The sequence below is a fragment of the Leptodactylus fuscus genome, chromosome 1, assembly GCF_031893055.1.
Source record: "Leptodactylus fuscus isolate aLepFus1 chromosome 1, aLepFus1.hap2, whole genome shotgun sequence".
In the NCBI taxonomy this organism is placed as follows: domain Eukaryota; kingdom Metazoa; phylum Chordata; class Amphibia; order Anura; family Leptodactylidae; genus Leptodactylus; species Leptodactylus fuscus.
The window spans coordinates 57,026,446-57,042,244 of record NC_134265.1 but is presented as its reverse complement, the minus strand read 5'-3'; the positions used below and the strand labels follow the sequence as shown (position 1 = coordinate 57,042,244).

Genomic DNA, 15,799 nt, shown 5'->3' with positions numbered 1-15,799 from the left:
TATATAAAGTGTTGTCAGTAGTTTACCTTTAAAGGGGTTGTCCAATTTTTATTTTATTTTTTTTATTTATCAATGACCAACGCTCAGGATAGGGCTTCAATAGATGAACAATGTCGGTCCGACACCCAGGACCCCTGCCAATCGACTGTTTAATGGGGTTGTAGTGCCGTGCAACCTTCACGGTTTACATCTCACACAGTTTGTTTCATAGTGGCATTATAATACAGTTACAGCCTTGTACCAGAGAAGTGAATGGGAAGAGACGGTTATTACACTGCATGGCTGCTATGAAACAGATGTTGTGCAACGTAAACACGAAAAGGTTTGTGGGCAGCACAGTGGCTCAGTGGTTAGCATTGCAGCGCTGGAGTCCTGGGTTCAAATCTGCAAGGAGTTTGTATGTTCTCCCTGTGTTTGTGTGGGTTTTCTCCGGGTACTCCAGTTTCCTCCCACATTCCTAAGATCTACTGATAGGGAATGTAGATTGTGAGCCCCTATATATGGGACAGTGACTTGTCAATATCTGTGAAGCGCTGCAGAATATGATGGCGCTATACAAGTAATCATAACATTGAAAAAAGTCACAGCACAAACACGGCTGTTGCAGCCACTTCAAACAGTTGAACAGAGGGGGTCGGACATGTTGGACACCTACTAATCTTTAACTGATGACATATCATCATGAAAACAAGTATTGGACAACCCATTTAAATTTCAGTTTGCTTTTCGCTACCCTTTTCTATGAGAAATTTACCACCGAGTGTCTTACATGCCTGTTCTATGTTTAGACCCTGACATCCCATTGTGTATCCACATATATTGAAAAATGAATATCAATAAAACACTAAACAAGTATCAAAGAATAGATCACACAATAAAAGATGAAGGGGTAAAGCGGTTACCATGTCGACATCCATGGAGACTCGCAGTCCTATCTTATTCATTCCTCTGTTCTTCAAGGTCTTGAGATGAGGACAGAGAGCAGCTCCACACGCTGTTGCGATTTCTTTAGCAAACTGAAGGTGAGCCGTGGCACTGGTTGGTTCCCGGTCTCTAAGCAGATAAAACACCTAGAATATAGATAGAACAACCTGAAAACTACTGCTGGCGTATTTAACCAAGTATAGGGATGTATCAAACTATGAACACAGATTTTTATTTTTTCCCAATGCCCCTTCTTTGCGTTTAGATGACAAGGTTACCATTGATGGTTGCTTTTCATGGTCACAATGCAGCAGCCTAAATGTGAAATCATGTTATATATGGGGGAATTCATCATACTTCATATGCCGTTTTCTTTCCGCTTGTGCATCGCTTCATACTGTGTACACAGGATTTACATTGCTTTTGCACCTATTTTCACCAATTACACATTGGCTGGAGGGGGGATACTAAAATAAGAAAGCCACATAATCGGCATGTTTTTTGTCTGAAGTGACGGCTGCCGCCAACCACAGGACGCAGTAGTCACCTCACACAAACATGATATCAGGGGGGGGGGGAGGGGGGGACTGTATATGGAGGACTGGAGAAAAAGGGATTTTCAGAACCTATCAATACCAAAAATGTCTTCTACAATCCCTGTAGGAAATGCCAGTCATAATAAATACTCCCCATTCAGTAAAGCAGGTACATGGAAATACACCTAAGAAAAAAGGCGCATAAGAATACAATAAGAACAAAATAAATGGAAATAATAATTGTCACCAAAGTTCCCATTCACAGACATTACTAAAATCAGACACCAAATCTCAAAGCCTCTGCCATCAGTGCTGGCTGCAGCAGCTGGAGGACTGTAGCATTACAGGATGGTATTCACATAACCATATAAAATACCCCAGTCCTCCAGTGGGAGACAGTAGGAAACCTAGTACTTCTTAGCTTGTAAGATCCAGTAGCCGGCCACTTACCTCTGTGCATTTCACTGCCTTGTTGTGTGCTTCAAAGTCAGTATCCTGACAAATCCTCTCACTTGAGATCCCCTCCATTGACTGTCCATCAATGGGGCTTATTATGCTAAAATTCAAAGCAACATATTCAGTTATAAGGGATTCACAATGTGGTGTTTGTATACATATGTATTCTCCTGGACACACAGGATTACTGACAGCTTTGTTCTGTGTAAGTGTATATAGTGTGAGACTAGTTGGCATGTAGCCTGCACTCTCAGTTTGTTTTACCCCTTATTTTTACTGTCTGCAGTCTCCACCCATCGAATGGTTACTTCTTCAGACAAGTCTCCTGAATCTATTTTCCCACATGTTATCCGGAAGTCTTTCTTGTCTCTCAGAGCTTGCCGCAGGGCTTCCATCATCTCCTGTGTTATCTGAACCATCATTCCATCTAATGAAAACAAAAAAATATTAGTGTGAATGGGATGACCACATTTTTATGTAAAATTTATAAGAAAGACCTTAATCACTAATACAAATTATATTATAATTAATATATATATATATATATATATATATATATATATATATATATATACACACACACACACACAAAACATATATATACACACTTGCATACATTTAAGGCTATATTCATATCTACACCGAAGTCTCCGTTTGAGACTCCATTGCAAATTCAACCTGAAAATCAATGGAGGAAAAGGTCCTGCATGGAGGACTTTTTCTTCCGCCAGTTTCAGGACAACAGACAACCTGTAGATTGCATGATAGTCAATGGGGTTCATCAGACTCCGTGTATAACCGTTTTCTTTGCAGTCCACCTATCTGTAATGGTTAGGCAACGCTAGTGTGGGTCTGTAAAATTATTATTATATCTCTAAATATGTTACAGACACAATCCCAGTTAGAAGTATAGAAAAGATTCTTAGTGTTAACAGATGGGCTACAAGTGAGCATAAGGAGTATATAGTGATCAACGCAGAGCATCCATGTGTGTGGATGTACTACTGTATATGTTGGGAAAGAAAACGTACAGTCTCCAGTCGGACAGCTGCGCACATTGGCAGTGATGTACAGCATCATAGATAACTAGGACATTTTAAGTGCAGGTCTCTGTGCGGAGTGCAATATGGTTGATATATGTACCATATTTTCTAGACCATTAAAGTCTGTGTGCAGCTGACCTTAATGTGTGATGCTAGCAAGTAAGACACACAACCATTGAAGCCACAAAGAGTAACCAGAGGGAGCACATGCTTGAACCATATAGATTTACATTTACACTTACCTTCTACTATGCTAGACTTTGCAAGGAATCCAGATGAAGTTTTCAGAGCACCATTGAAAACAACAAAACTTGCTCCAGTAACTATGAAACAAAGTGAAAACACAGATATAGCGTCTAAATATAAAATGCTATACATGAAAGCATGATTTTCCACTTACTACAATGTGTGACTGTATGGAGTATTTCAACTATGGTTATAACAAAATGAACGTGGCAGCAATAAATAAGAAAAATACTGTATATACTCAAGTATAAGCCGACCCGAATATAAGCAGAGGCCCCTAATTTTACAAAAAAAACCAAACCCCAAAACTGTTAAAACTTATTGACTCAAGTATAAGCCTAGGGGGGAATCCACCATTGTAGATAAAAAGTCTGGCCATGTGCATTACAGCTTAGTAACTCCATGTGCCTCATAGTAATAGCAGTTAACCCCATCATATCCCTCACGTTAACCCCCTGTGTGCCTCACATAAGAGTTACTGATATGTGGGACATATGGAGGTAATAATTATGTATCTTCATAATTAAGGTCCTTTATTAGTACTCTTATGTGTCTCACAAATTAGTAATCCTTATATGGGGCACACAGGGGTTAATATGAGGGACATGATGGGGTTAACTGCTATTAATGTGAGGCACATGGAGTTACTGAAACTAAATGAATAACCCCAAATGCCTGACATTACTAGGCAGAGTAACTAAAGGAAGGTCCCTGTGTGTGTCACTTTACTGCAGCTTCCTCTCCTCCATACAACAGACATCTTCCATAAGACACAATGAATCCTGGCCACTCATCTGCAGGGTAGATGCTAAATCCTAGTGTGCTAAAGGACCTCTGATGACGTCATGACCATGTGATTGGACTCTGGTGTGGGCGGAGCTACTAGGATTTAGACTCAACCTTATCTGCAGATGTTACATACCAGTGGCTACAGGACCTTTGATGACATCACAGTCACGTGACCTCATGACAAGCCAATCACGGCGCAGTAGCACTAAAGGATCTCCCCCTTCATTTAATTTATGCAGGTCCTTCCAGTTTTCTGTGCTCCGTGGACCCTGACTCGAGTATAAGCCGAGAGGGGCTTTTTGAGCATGAAAAATGTGCTGGGAAAGTCGGCTTATACTCGAGTATATACGGTATTAATAAATATCAGAGATAATAAATAAGAAGACTATACACAAGATACACAGAGAAACCAACACCAGGTATTACGATACCTACAAAGGTGTAATGACAGTATGATAAAGACAGTCATCTGTTCCTTCTGAGTCAGGCATTGCACATGTAAACATTTCTAAAGACATATGCATCAAAACTGCAGCCTAGATACTACGTGTGATTCATCTTGCAGCTTATATATATATATATATATTTTTTTTTTTTTAAACACGCACATATACACTGAAGTTCTACCATTTATCATAAGGGGAGTGGGTTAATAGATGCTCAAGCTAACAGGCAATTATGGGATGACTATGGGCTGTCAGGAAGTAGAGTTTTAGATTCAAGGGTTAGTGACGCACTTTCAGATAAGGTGGATTCACTAAACACCTGTGCCCACAGTTATCACTTTATTTGTATGTATAACTGCAATGAGCATTGTACAAGTTACTCAGATGGCAAAGGGAATGTTGACACACTGGCAGATACCCCTGATGATAAAAAGTAATTGCCCGAGCTTCCAAGATCAGCTCAACATCTGGGGAACCGTTCTCTCAATAGCCTGCTGGAGATGCCATTCTGTGCCAACAAAAGCAGGTGGGATAAATACAATACAATATGGAGCAGACACACTAATAAAAATGCCAGAACATGTGGCAAAAAACTGACGCACGTACGTTAACATATTTAATGTTTTATGTTTAATGAAAATTTATTGAAATTTTTGAGAAAAAAATATAAAACCGAGGAATATCCTATTAATAATATTATAAATGTGAAAGTTTGTGGGTTTGTGAGTTTGTGTGTTGTTTGAATGTTCGGATGTTTGTTCCTCAATCACGCAAAACCCGCTTGACCGATTTGGCTGAAAGTTTCCACAAACATAGTTAATACACTCGATTGCGCAATAGGCTACTTTTCGTCACAATAGCGCACATACGTTTGTGCCAGGACCCCCACAAAACCCAAACTCACAGCACCATCTCTGCAATCTCACACACTTTGGACCATAGCAAGCCACAAAATTCATATTGCCCTCTACAGCCTCGCCCCTAACCCCACACAATCACATATACATATACTTTACCACTTTGCCCCTCACCTTAACGATACTCCAGGAGGCGCTCTATAACGCTCCGGAGCAGCCATGTTTGCCGACCCCCACCGCTCTGACAATCCGCGACACCGCCCACCCATGTCAATACCCCTAGGTGGTCTAATAAATGCAAAAAAAAAGTTTTTTTTAAAAAAAAATATATATATATATATAAAAACAAAAAAAAAGGATTAAAAATTCAAATCACCCACCTTTCCCTTGAACACATATAAAAGTAGTTAAAAACTGTGAAACACATACATGTTAGGTATCCCCACGTCCGAAATCGCCCGCTCTACAAAGCTATACAAATATTTTTCCTGTTCGGTAAACGCCGTAGCGGGAAAAATGGTCAAAAGTGCCAAACCGCCGTTTTTTCACTGTTTTGATTCTGATAAAAATTTAAATAAAAAGTGATCAAAGCAATAACATTTCCCGAAAATGGTAGAAGTACAAAGTACACCCGGTCCCGCAAAAAAAGACACCCTATGCATCCCCGTACACTTACGTATAAAAAAGTTACGGCTGTCATAATATGGCGACTTTTCAAAAAAAAATTTTTTAACATAGTTTTGGATTTTTTTAAGGGGTCAAAATGTAAATAAAACCATATAAATTTGGTATCCCCGGAATCGTAACGAAACACAAAATACAGGGGACATGTCATTTTGGTTGCACAGTGAACGCCGTAAAACCAAAGCCCGTAAGAAAGTCGCAGAAATGCATTTTTTCTTCAAATCCACCCCATTCTGAATTTTTTCCCTGCTTCCCAGTACATTATATAGAATAAATAATGGTGGCATCATGAAGAAAAATTTGTCCCAAAAAATTAAGACCTCATATGACTCTGGGAGCAGAGAAATAAAAAAGTTATAGGGTTTAGAAGGAGGGGAGTCAAAAACGAAAAACCAAAATCAAAAAATGCCATCGGCGGGAAAGGGTTAACTTCAAATACTTCTGTCCCAAAGTCACTATGTAAAGTTTCTCACAACACCGTATATATAGCAGCTCTAATACAAATTAACTTCAACACAAAAGTCTCACGTATTCTCTGAATTACAGCAAAAACAAGATACAAAGTTACATTTCATATCCCATACCTAATACACAGTACGAAAACCTTACCCGCGCGTGTATATACCCACTGCCACAATCACCGCAGACGAAGTCGCGGGTACCAGCTAGTAATACATAAATCAACAATGTCAAGACCCAGGGTCCTAGAGACAAATCAATTCAAAAGGTGCAACTACCAACAGGCCCACAACAAGGTAAACAGAATGGGAAGACCCAAGGGCATGAGAATGAGATCACCTGGGGGAACTCATCCCCAAAAAGGGGAAACTGTAACTAATTATATAAAGACAGAAGGGAAGAGAGGAGAACGAGTAGAGAATGAGAGGGGAATGAGGAAGAGGGTAGCAGACAAGTAAGGTAAATTCAGAATATGTAGCACGTCAATGTACGAAATCTAAGACGACTGCGGGTGGAACCCCAATATTTATTGTTTTAGACACTCTCTGTACCTTGTCCAACAAAAATCATGGCTTAGAAAAAAAAAAAAAAGAAAAAAAAAAAAGAGATGTGGCTTAAAATGTAACACTCTGCACCAAAACTTGTGCTAAAATCTTGGTATGTTTTCTAATGTACATTATGGCAAACCAGGTAGAAGAAAGTTCAGGGCTTATTAGAAGGTCTGACAAACAGCTAAACCATTGGGCACAAGCGTATCTAGAAACAATTGTTTCCTGTGTGTTGGTCAACCTATTGCATCTTACCTGCAGTATAAAAGATGCAATACCGCCAACAACTTGGGCCTTAGGACTAGCTAGTCTACAGATGTACCAGACTTATCATACAGTATCGGTACAGTTTAGACTATTTAGTCTGAGTTTCCAATGTCTTAACTATTATACAGTATTACTAGATGTGCCCAATGGTGTATTGTGACTACTACTTCTATATTGAGGACAGGTACCATGCTGAGTATATTTGGTCTCAGGTGCAATATCAGTTTATACAGACACATTCACGGTCAGAAATAATAAAAAGTGCAATAGTTGTACAAAGTCTTTGTGTGAATGGATTCTTACCTTTTCTCGGCTGTCCAGCAGCGCTGTTCGCCTGTGTCTGATAGATCCCATCACTATTCTGCACACAAACCAGATGAGAGTCCGCTTCCAAACTGAAGCTTGCGCCGATGCTTATGACGTGTTCATTACAAGAATGTATCACTTTAAGGATCTTTTAAATATAAGAAATATATTCATTAAGTACATTTTAAACTAGGTTCACACTAACATCGACAGTCCGTTCTGATCTGTTGGAAGAACACAACAATTGAGAGGCGGCCCACTGGAACAGAGGGTATATATGGAGCCCAAAAGACCCTATAATTAGAGATGAGCGAACACTAAAATGTTCGAGGTTCGAAATTCGATTCGAACAGCCGCTCACTGTTCGAGTGTTCGAATGGGTTTCGAACCCCATTATAGTCTATGGGGAACATAAACTCGTTAAGGGGGAAACCCAAATTCGTGTCTGGAGGGTCACCAAGTCCACTATGACACCCCAGGAAATGATACCAACACCCTGGAATGACACTGGGACAGCAGGGGAAGCATGTCTGGGGGCATAAAAGTCACTTTATTTCATGGAAATCCCTGTCAGTTTGCGATTTTCGCAAGCTAACTTTTCCCCATAGAAATGCATTGGCCAGTGCTGATTGGCCAGAGTACGGAACTCGACCAATCAGCGCTGGCTCTGCTGGAGGAGGCGGAGTCTAAGATCGCTCCACACCAGTCTCCATTCAGGTCCGACCTTAGACTCCGCCTCCTCCGGCAGAGCCAGCGCTGATTGGCCGAAGGCTGGCCAATGCATTCCTATGCGAATGCAGAGACTTAGCAGTGCTGAGTCAGTTTTGCTCAACTACACATCTGATGCACACTCGGCACTGCTACATCAGATGTAGCAATCTGATGTAGCAGAGCCGAGGGTGCACTAGAACCCCTGTGCAAACTCAGTTCACGCTAATAGAATGCATTGGCCAGCGCTGATTGGCCAATGCATTCTATTAGCCCGATGAAGTAGAGCTGAATGTGTGTGTTAAGCACACACATTCAGCACTGCTTCATCACGCCAATACAATGCATTAGCCAGTGCTGATTGGCCAGAGTACGGAATTCGGCCAATCAGCGCTGGCTCTGCTGGAGGAGGCGGAGTCTAAGGTCGGACCTGAATGGAGACTGGTGTGGAGCGATCTTAGACTCCGCCTCCTCCAGCAGAGCCAGCGCTGATTGGCCGAATTCCGTACTCTGGCCAATCAGCGCTGGCCAATGCATTCTATTAGCCCGATGAAGTAGAGCTGAATGTGTGTGCTTAGCACACACATTCAGCTCTACTTCATCGGGCTAATAGAATGCATTGGCCAATCAGCGCTGGCCAATGCATTCTATTAGCTTGATGAAGCAGAGTGTGCACAAGGGTTCAAGCGCACCCTCGGCTCTGATGTAGCAGAGCCGAGGGTGCACAAGGGTTCAAGTGCACCCTCGGCTCTCCTACATCAGAGCCGAGGGTGCGCTTGAACCCTTGTGCACACTCTGCTTCATCAAGCTAATAGAATGCATTGGCCAGCACTGATTGGCCAGAGTACGGAATTCGGCCAATCAGCGCTGGCCAATGCATCCCTATGGGAAAAAGTTTATCTCACAAAAATCATAATTACACACCCGATAGAGCCCCAAAAAGTTATTTTTAATAACATTCCCCCCCTAAATAAAGGTTATCCCTAGCTATCCCTGCCTGTACAGCTATCCCTGTCTCATAGTCACAAAGTTCACATTCTCATATGACCCGGATTTGAAATCCACTATTCGTCTAAAATGGAGGTCACCTGATTTCGGCAGCCAATGACTTTTTCCAATTTTTTTCAATGCCCCCGATGTCGTAGTTCCTGTCCCACCTCCCCTGCGCTGTTATTGGTGCAAAAAAGGCGCCAGGGAAGGTGGGAGGGGAATCGAATTTTGGCGCACTTTACCACGCGGTGTTCGATTCGATTCGAACATGGCGAACACCCTGATATCCGATCGAACATGTGTTCGATAGAACACTGTTCGCTCATCTCTACCTATAATGGGAGTTTTGCAAGATTTATCAATTGATGACCAGCAGAAGAATATCAACAGGGGTTCAAAACCCTATTCACAGCTCAGTCCCATTCAAGAGAATGGGCTGAGCTGTGATACAAAGCACAGTTGCAATATAAACCTACAGCGATATGCATGGTAAGTGGCAAAGAGGCTGCATTGCTTTCCCAAATATTGCCGCCTCTTCAAATAGCAGATTGGCTGGGGTTTAGATTGGTGTTTAAAAAGCGCCAGGGAAGGTGGGAGGGGAATCAATTTTTTACGCGTGGTATTCGACGCGTACGAGTAGTTCGAATACCGTAGTATTCGATTGAATATCTACTCGATCGAATACTACTCGCTCATCTCTAATTATTACATAAAAATTAACTTTTCCAACTATTTCCCACAAAAGTCTTCTGCTGTGTCACCCCCTCTACCTCATAGATTGAAAGCTCTTGAAAGAAGGGGCCTCAATCCCATTGTGGGAATTGACTCTCTCTCTATAATATGTATCTTGCTCACCTCATTATGTCGCTTTGAAGGGATCTTTATGCAGCTTTTGCCCATTTCCATATGAATTACCAAACCATCTACATGTGGAATGGTGTACTGATAATTTCTAAGGTCCTGGATAATAATAAAAAAAAATCATAAATGCAGGAAACTTTATAAGATAATACAATAAAATATAAAATCAATGTTGCAGCACATATTCTCATAAAGTGAAACTACAGGCAAAAATGGAAAGAATAGCTTTTGTACAGAGTGCGGAGCTTTACCCTTTCCACTTTCTTATACTTATCTAGACAATGCTGATGCAGACGACATCACCCTGGCAACTTTTTGCAGGCCTCTCCTTAGATCTTTTCATTGGTCAGACAGAAATCTGCACAGGTAATAATTGTATACACAGCTGCACTGAGCATTGTACATGACTGTTATTAATGTCCATTGCTCTCATCCGTCACGGGATGAGAGCAACGGACATCAATGGTAGTAGACTGACTGAGCCCCCTCCGTCTGCATCAATTCCCATTGACTATAATGTAAAAAGAATGTCGGACGCTTGTGTCCATTGTGAAGGATGCCAGCGTGTGTCTGTAGCCGTCTAACATTCCTTTCTCAACCCCTCCTTTGCAGATAACTTATCTATAATGGAATGAAACTTATTGTGTGCGCCTTATCCAACAGTTATGTCCCAAAACTTATGTTACAGGGTTTCTCTGGGAGCGCCTAGCATCTTTTGCTTTTGTTTACAGGTTGCAGCTTCCTGCTGTAATGCATTCTGGTAGTTGTAGGCTCTCACCCTATCTCCTTCTCACGGCTCCCCCCTTCCCCCTCCAAACACCCTCTCCTGGTCTCGCTAGCTATTCCTCCCACCACTAGCCTTTCCCAACTAACTTAGCCCGCCCCTTACCCTATTATACTTTACCTGTTTTCTTCCTGTCTTCCTTCTGCAGGGAACGCCCAGCCCTGTGCCTTAGCCTTCAGTACTTCTCTATTCCACAGGCTCCCAGCTTGCACAATAGAGATGTACTGTCGGCTTCAGTGCTAAGCCAGGTCTCTGACTCTGTTACACATGACATGATGGCATCAAGGAAGAAGGAGGAGGAGCCGTTCCCCAGAGAAAGAAGCCTAGACAGGAAGAAGATAGGCAAGTATGATAGTAAAGTGGATAGGGGGAGGGGGGGGTAATAGTAGTGACGATACGTTTTCGGAAATGGGGAAACGGATTGTCACTGGATAATCAGAAAATGTCCCGGGGTGGTCACGTGACACCTCAGGGATTTGGGTAAATATACATTTTGATTAATGATGTAATTTAGAAAGTAGGAGGAGGGAGGTTGTTTAGATTATTGTAGGGTTTTATAGTTATCCTGGACAATCCCCCCCAAAAAAACCCTCACCCATCCACCATTAAAGACCACAATCCACATTAGTCACATAATTCCAAGTTTTGACTGTGTGTTTTTTTGAGGCGGCTCATATACCAAATTGTACTAATTTGGAATTCAAGATAAAGTCCTGCATGCATGACTCTAAGGGTTCATTCACATGGAGTAAATGCACGCTCATTTTGGCAAAATACACGTGTAAAGTATACACGTGTAAAAATAAGACTCCCATTGACTTCAATGACTTTTTTTTTTAAACACGTAAAAAAGGCGACGTGTTTTTACACGTGTATTTTGCCAAAATGAGCATGCGTTTACTCCGTGTGAATGAACCCTAAGGAATCCACCCTAAAATCCCAAATTGCAAAAAAAAAAAAAAAAAAACCCCAACAAAAAACAAACACCGCTTGGGGACAAGGTGAAGGAAGTGGTCTAAGGAGAGGCCTACGATAAGATGACAGAGGACTTCATTGAACACATGAGTATAAATGAGCGGCAGCTCCAAAACTCTGACCCAAGGCTGATTTTGTTCACATTCTGCTCAGTTTCCTGTTAAATCTCTTTGTAATAAAACATATAAAATAATACTTACAGTCAACAAGTTTATTATAGTATGTCCAATCTCTCCAAATACAGATTTTCGATGTCTGCGGCTTGTTACAGGAGATGGATATACTTGAGGAATTAAACATAGATACAGTCAGGAAAACTAAAGTGCTGATTCAATGTAGGTCAAGGCTAGACATCCAGTTACTGACCAAGTTTTTACCACTACTGGATGTCGCTAATGTTTTTTGCATTTGGTTGTAGTTCTTCAGAAAATTGTAATGGGGGTTATTGAGCAGGTAAATTCCTTTTCCAAGTGGCTCACAGTGGGTTAAGAAAAGCAGCAGAATTCATGTTACTAAGCCCCTGCTGCTCGTTTTCTGACATTCCCCAGGTCCATGCTGGTTCCCTACTTCTGGTCCCTCTTGGCACACAAGAAATTACCACTCAGTCCATTACTGCGGTGGTGACTTGACTTAGTCAGTGACCAGCTGAGGAAATTTACTGTGCAGGGACCAGCAGGGACACAGAGTCAAAAGAGGAGCAGAATGGATTTGTGAGTTTTGCTTCTTTATTGGTCTTCACCCATTCTGCATGGTTTATAAAGAAAAAAAAATGGACACACTGAACAACCACTTTAATAAAAACACTTAAATGGCTTTGTGATCTCTAAGCAGGTTCCAGGAGTACAACTTGTAGATATAATAAGCAAGCGTCCTGACTAAGCATGCATTGCTCACTACTGATCAGCAGGAAATGTAAGGGGCCGTTACTGCATGCTAGTCAGTAGTCACAATATAGATGAAGCTGCCAAACTACTGACAGATACAGAACCCATAATGAATATTTATGAGATGCCATTTACATTAAATGAGCTTTGCCAAGTTTTTACCCTATTGCTAACGTACAGGATATGTGATAAGTGAGGATCCAACCTACTGGATTGCCACTGATCATAAAAAGAGGGGCCCCATTTGCCTTGAATAAATGGCGCACAATATCCATTCATCTCTATGGGAAACTGAATACAGCACTTTCTTAGTTAATACCATAGAGATTAATGTAGCAGCAGTGCCCAGGCCCACCCTACAGCTCCATTCATGTAAGGCCTGGTTCATATCTGCGTCGGTAATCCGTTCGGGGAGTCCGCATGGGAACCCCCCTGAATGGAATACCAAAGGCATTGAAAAGCGGTGTGCAGTGAAAGTACATGGACCCCATGGACTATAATGGGGTCCGTGTGCTTTCCGCATGGTGTCTGCACAAGTCATGTGGACAGGAAAGTTGATCGTGAACTACTTTTCTGTCCGCATGTTCCGTGCAGAGACCATGCGAAAAAACACATGGACCCCATTATAGTTTATGGGGTCCGTGTGCTTTCACTGCACACCGCTTGTCAATACGTTCGGTAGTCCGGATTACTGACACAGATGTGAACCAGGTCTTAGAGACAATGGATGCCTATTACTGTGATCAGTGGGTTCTCAGCAATGGGACCCCACTGATTATATACAATGTGAATAGATAATACGTTAAAACTAGGTAGAAACCCCTTAAGAAACAAAAAAGAAAGTGACAACAGTGTAAGACTCGCTTCATACGAATGTACCAACAATATAGGACTTCACATTAACGGGTTCTGTATGTTAGGCAGCCCATACACATAAGTTTTATCAATTCCTTAAAAAGGTTGGTCAATTAATATTTACCTTCACAGATCTGCTGGATACAATATCATGTGACAATATATTGTTTTTAGCATCACAGTACTAATGTTTTGTTCTGAGAAGTTTAGCACTCTTATTAGTATAGCCTTTTTGTCTGCGTTTAACACCAGAGCACCATATAGCGGAGTGCAAAAGACTATAATAACAAGATGGAAGCACTTCTAAGAACACGACATCGGTGGCTACACTGTTAAAAATAATACACTATGCCATGGATACGGCACAACATCATGGTCAGTGAAGGTCTGACCTCTGGGACCTCGCAAATCTTAAGAAAGAAAGGACAGAGGTTCCTTTGGTATTTCTCCAGTGGGGATCTTGGTAGTCAGACCGCCACAATCTGGAAATGTTCTAGCAATATGCCATCACTCTCTATGAGGAGCTTTTTAATGATCCTCTAAAATGGCACATGAAATTTTACACAACTTACCACCAGTTTCAGCCCCCAGTGTCAACATTAAACGAATGGGGAAAACTTTTGCCCATGGAACCTCCATTTTCATAATGATTATGCCACACAAGAAAGGACTATTGGGTACAGGCAGTCTGCTGAGGTCCTGAAATGTGGGTGTGAAAAACAAGAATCCGCCATGATCCTTGCTGTCCAGAAAGCTTTCCGTAAAGGTAATGTTGTCCAAATTACCTATATATTTTCCTGTTCAAAAGAAAAAAAAATTCAGTTGTATAGAATATATGAGGGTGGAAATGTGAAATAAGAAATAGTCATTAATAATAGGAGTACTTCAGTTGCTCATTCAGTTACTTCCACCTCAAGATCTGCTGGTTTCTATGTATGACAGCAGAACGCAGGACACTTCTGGTTTTCAGTGGGGCAGACCAACTGGTTTTCGGAGCTGATGTTGAGGAGATCTGCCTCAAAATCAGCTCCTAATTCCTATGTGTGAAGTTAGCTTTACAGTCTCTCACAGTATTATAAAAGTAGGTATGCAGTTCACAGTTGTAGGAAGCTTACCCAAACCACCTCCTTAGGATAAGTTCACACGGAGTAACGTGCCGTATGATGTGGTATGTATACGGCGTGAGACTTTGCGGGCTGTATACGCTTCCATTGATTTCAATGGGAGTTAGTCTCGTATACGCCGTGTTATTTTGTGGCCGCAAAATAACGTGGTGTATACGAGACTAACTCCCATTGAAATCAATGGGAGCGTATACAGCCTGCAAAGTCTCACACGCCGTATACGTGTCACATCACGCGGCACGTTACTCCGTATGAACTTACCCTTACATTTACTTATCTTGACCCCTCTTCTGCCAGTTTAATAAATGGGTTGCTTTTGGATTTTTTTTCTGGACCACTTCAAATTCCCAATCCTCCCCTCCCCTTGTGATCCCTGTCGTACCTTTCTGTGCATCCTTATATATATTTAGCATAAGTTTAAATACATCCTTCGGAACAGAGTCTTCATTCGGCAAGAAATTCAACATTACTACAATTTCGGCTTGACCTAAGCCATGTAATCCATTAGTTGCAAAAAACCAGCATTTTTCTGATGCATCTGAAGAGAATACAAAAAAAAATGATTAAGTACAAGTAAAGTTTATCTGTAAAGATATTACTTGTGTTCTAACTTACACGTTACTAGCTTGACATTAACAAGCAAATTTGCATTTAGTATAAAGGTTATTGGGTTCGGCCCATCTTCCTCCAAAAGTAACATCACACCCGCATGAGTTGGTCTAGTTTCCACCACAGCATCTGAAACACACAAAATGTGATATGAAATCAACAGTCCTAAAAGTCCATGTGAATCCCCCTCCAAAAAAAGACATGACAAACATATATAAACATGAGGAATAACCACTGCAGAGGGGTTGTACAACATTATAAAATCATCATCATTCCACACGATAGATGTCTGAACATTGGTTGCTGCTTTATTTAAAGAGGCCACAGAAGCCCCATTCTTGTGATCAGTGAGGGTCTCAGTAGTCAGACCCCACCGATCAATTAAACACTATTAAACAATATCCCAAGTCCTCTAGAACTTATTGTCTTTCAAGTGGTACAGAGGAAG

General features: G+C 41.4%; 1 protein-coding gene across 3 annotated transcripts in view; it reads right to left on the bottom strand.

Annotated features, from left to right (window-relative positions):
* ZFYVE16 (zinc finger FYVE-type containing 16) overlaps nucleotides 1–15,799 on the bottom strand; it is a 40,672-nt gene that overhangs the window by 5,407 nt on the left and 19,466 nt on the right. For all 3 annotated transcript variants that reach the window (XM_075270913.1, XM_075270923.1, XM_075270933.1), the window contains 10 exons: nucleotides 15,358–15,480; nucleotides 15,125–15,280; nucleotides 14,191–14,415; nucleotides 12,080–12,162; nucleotides 10,115–10,219; nucleotides 7,559–7,709; nucleotides 3,202–3,282; nucleotides 2,181–2,343; nucleotides 1,911–2,016; nucleotides 903–1,070 (listed from right to left, as the gene is read on the bottom strand). In XM_075270913.1, coding sequence (XP_075127014.1) covers nucleotides 903–1,070; nucleotides 1,911–2,016; nucleotides 2,181–2,343; nucleotides 3,202–3,282; nucleotides 7,559–7,709; nucleotides 10,115–10,219; nucleotides 12,080–12,162; nucleotides 14,191–14,415; nucleotides 15,125–15,280; nucleotides 15,358–15,480 — 1,361 coding nt within the window. The remainder of the gene's footprint in view (nucleotides 1–902; nucleotides 1,071–1,910; nucleotides 2,017–2,180; nucleotides 2,344–3,201; nucleotides 3,283–7,558; nucleotides 7,710–10,114; nucleotides 10,220–12,079; nucleotides 12,163–14,190; nucleotides 14,416–15,124; nucleotides 15,281–15,357; nucleotides 15,481–15,799) is intronic.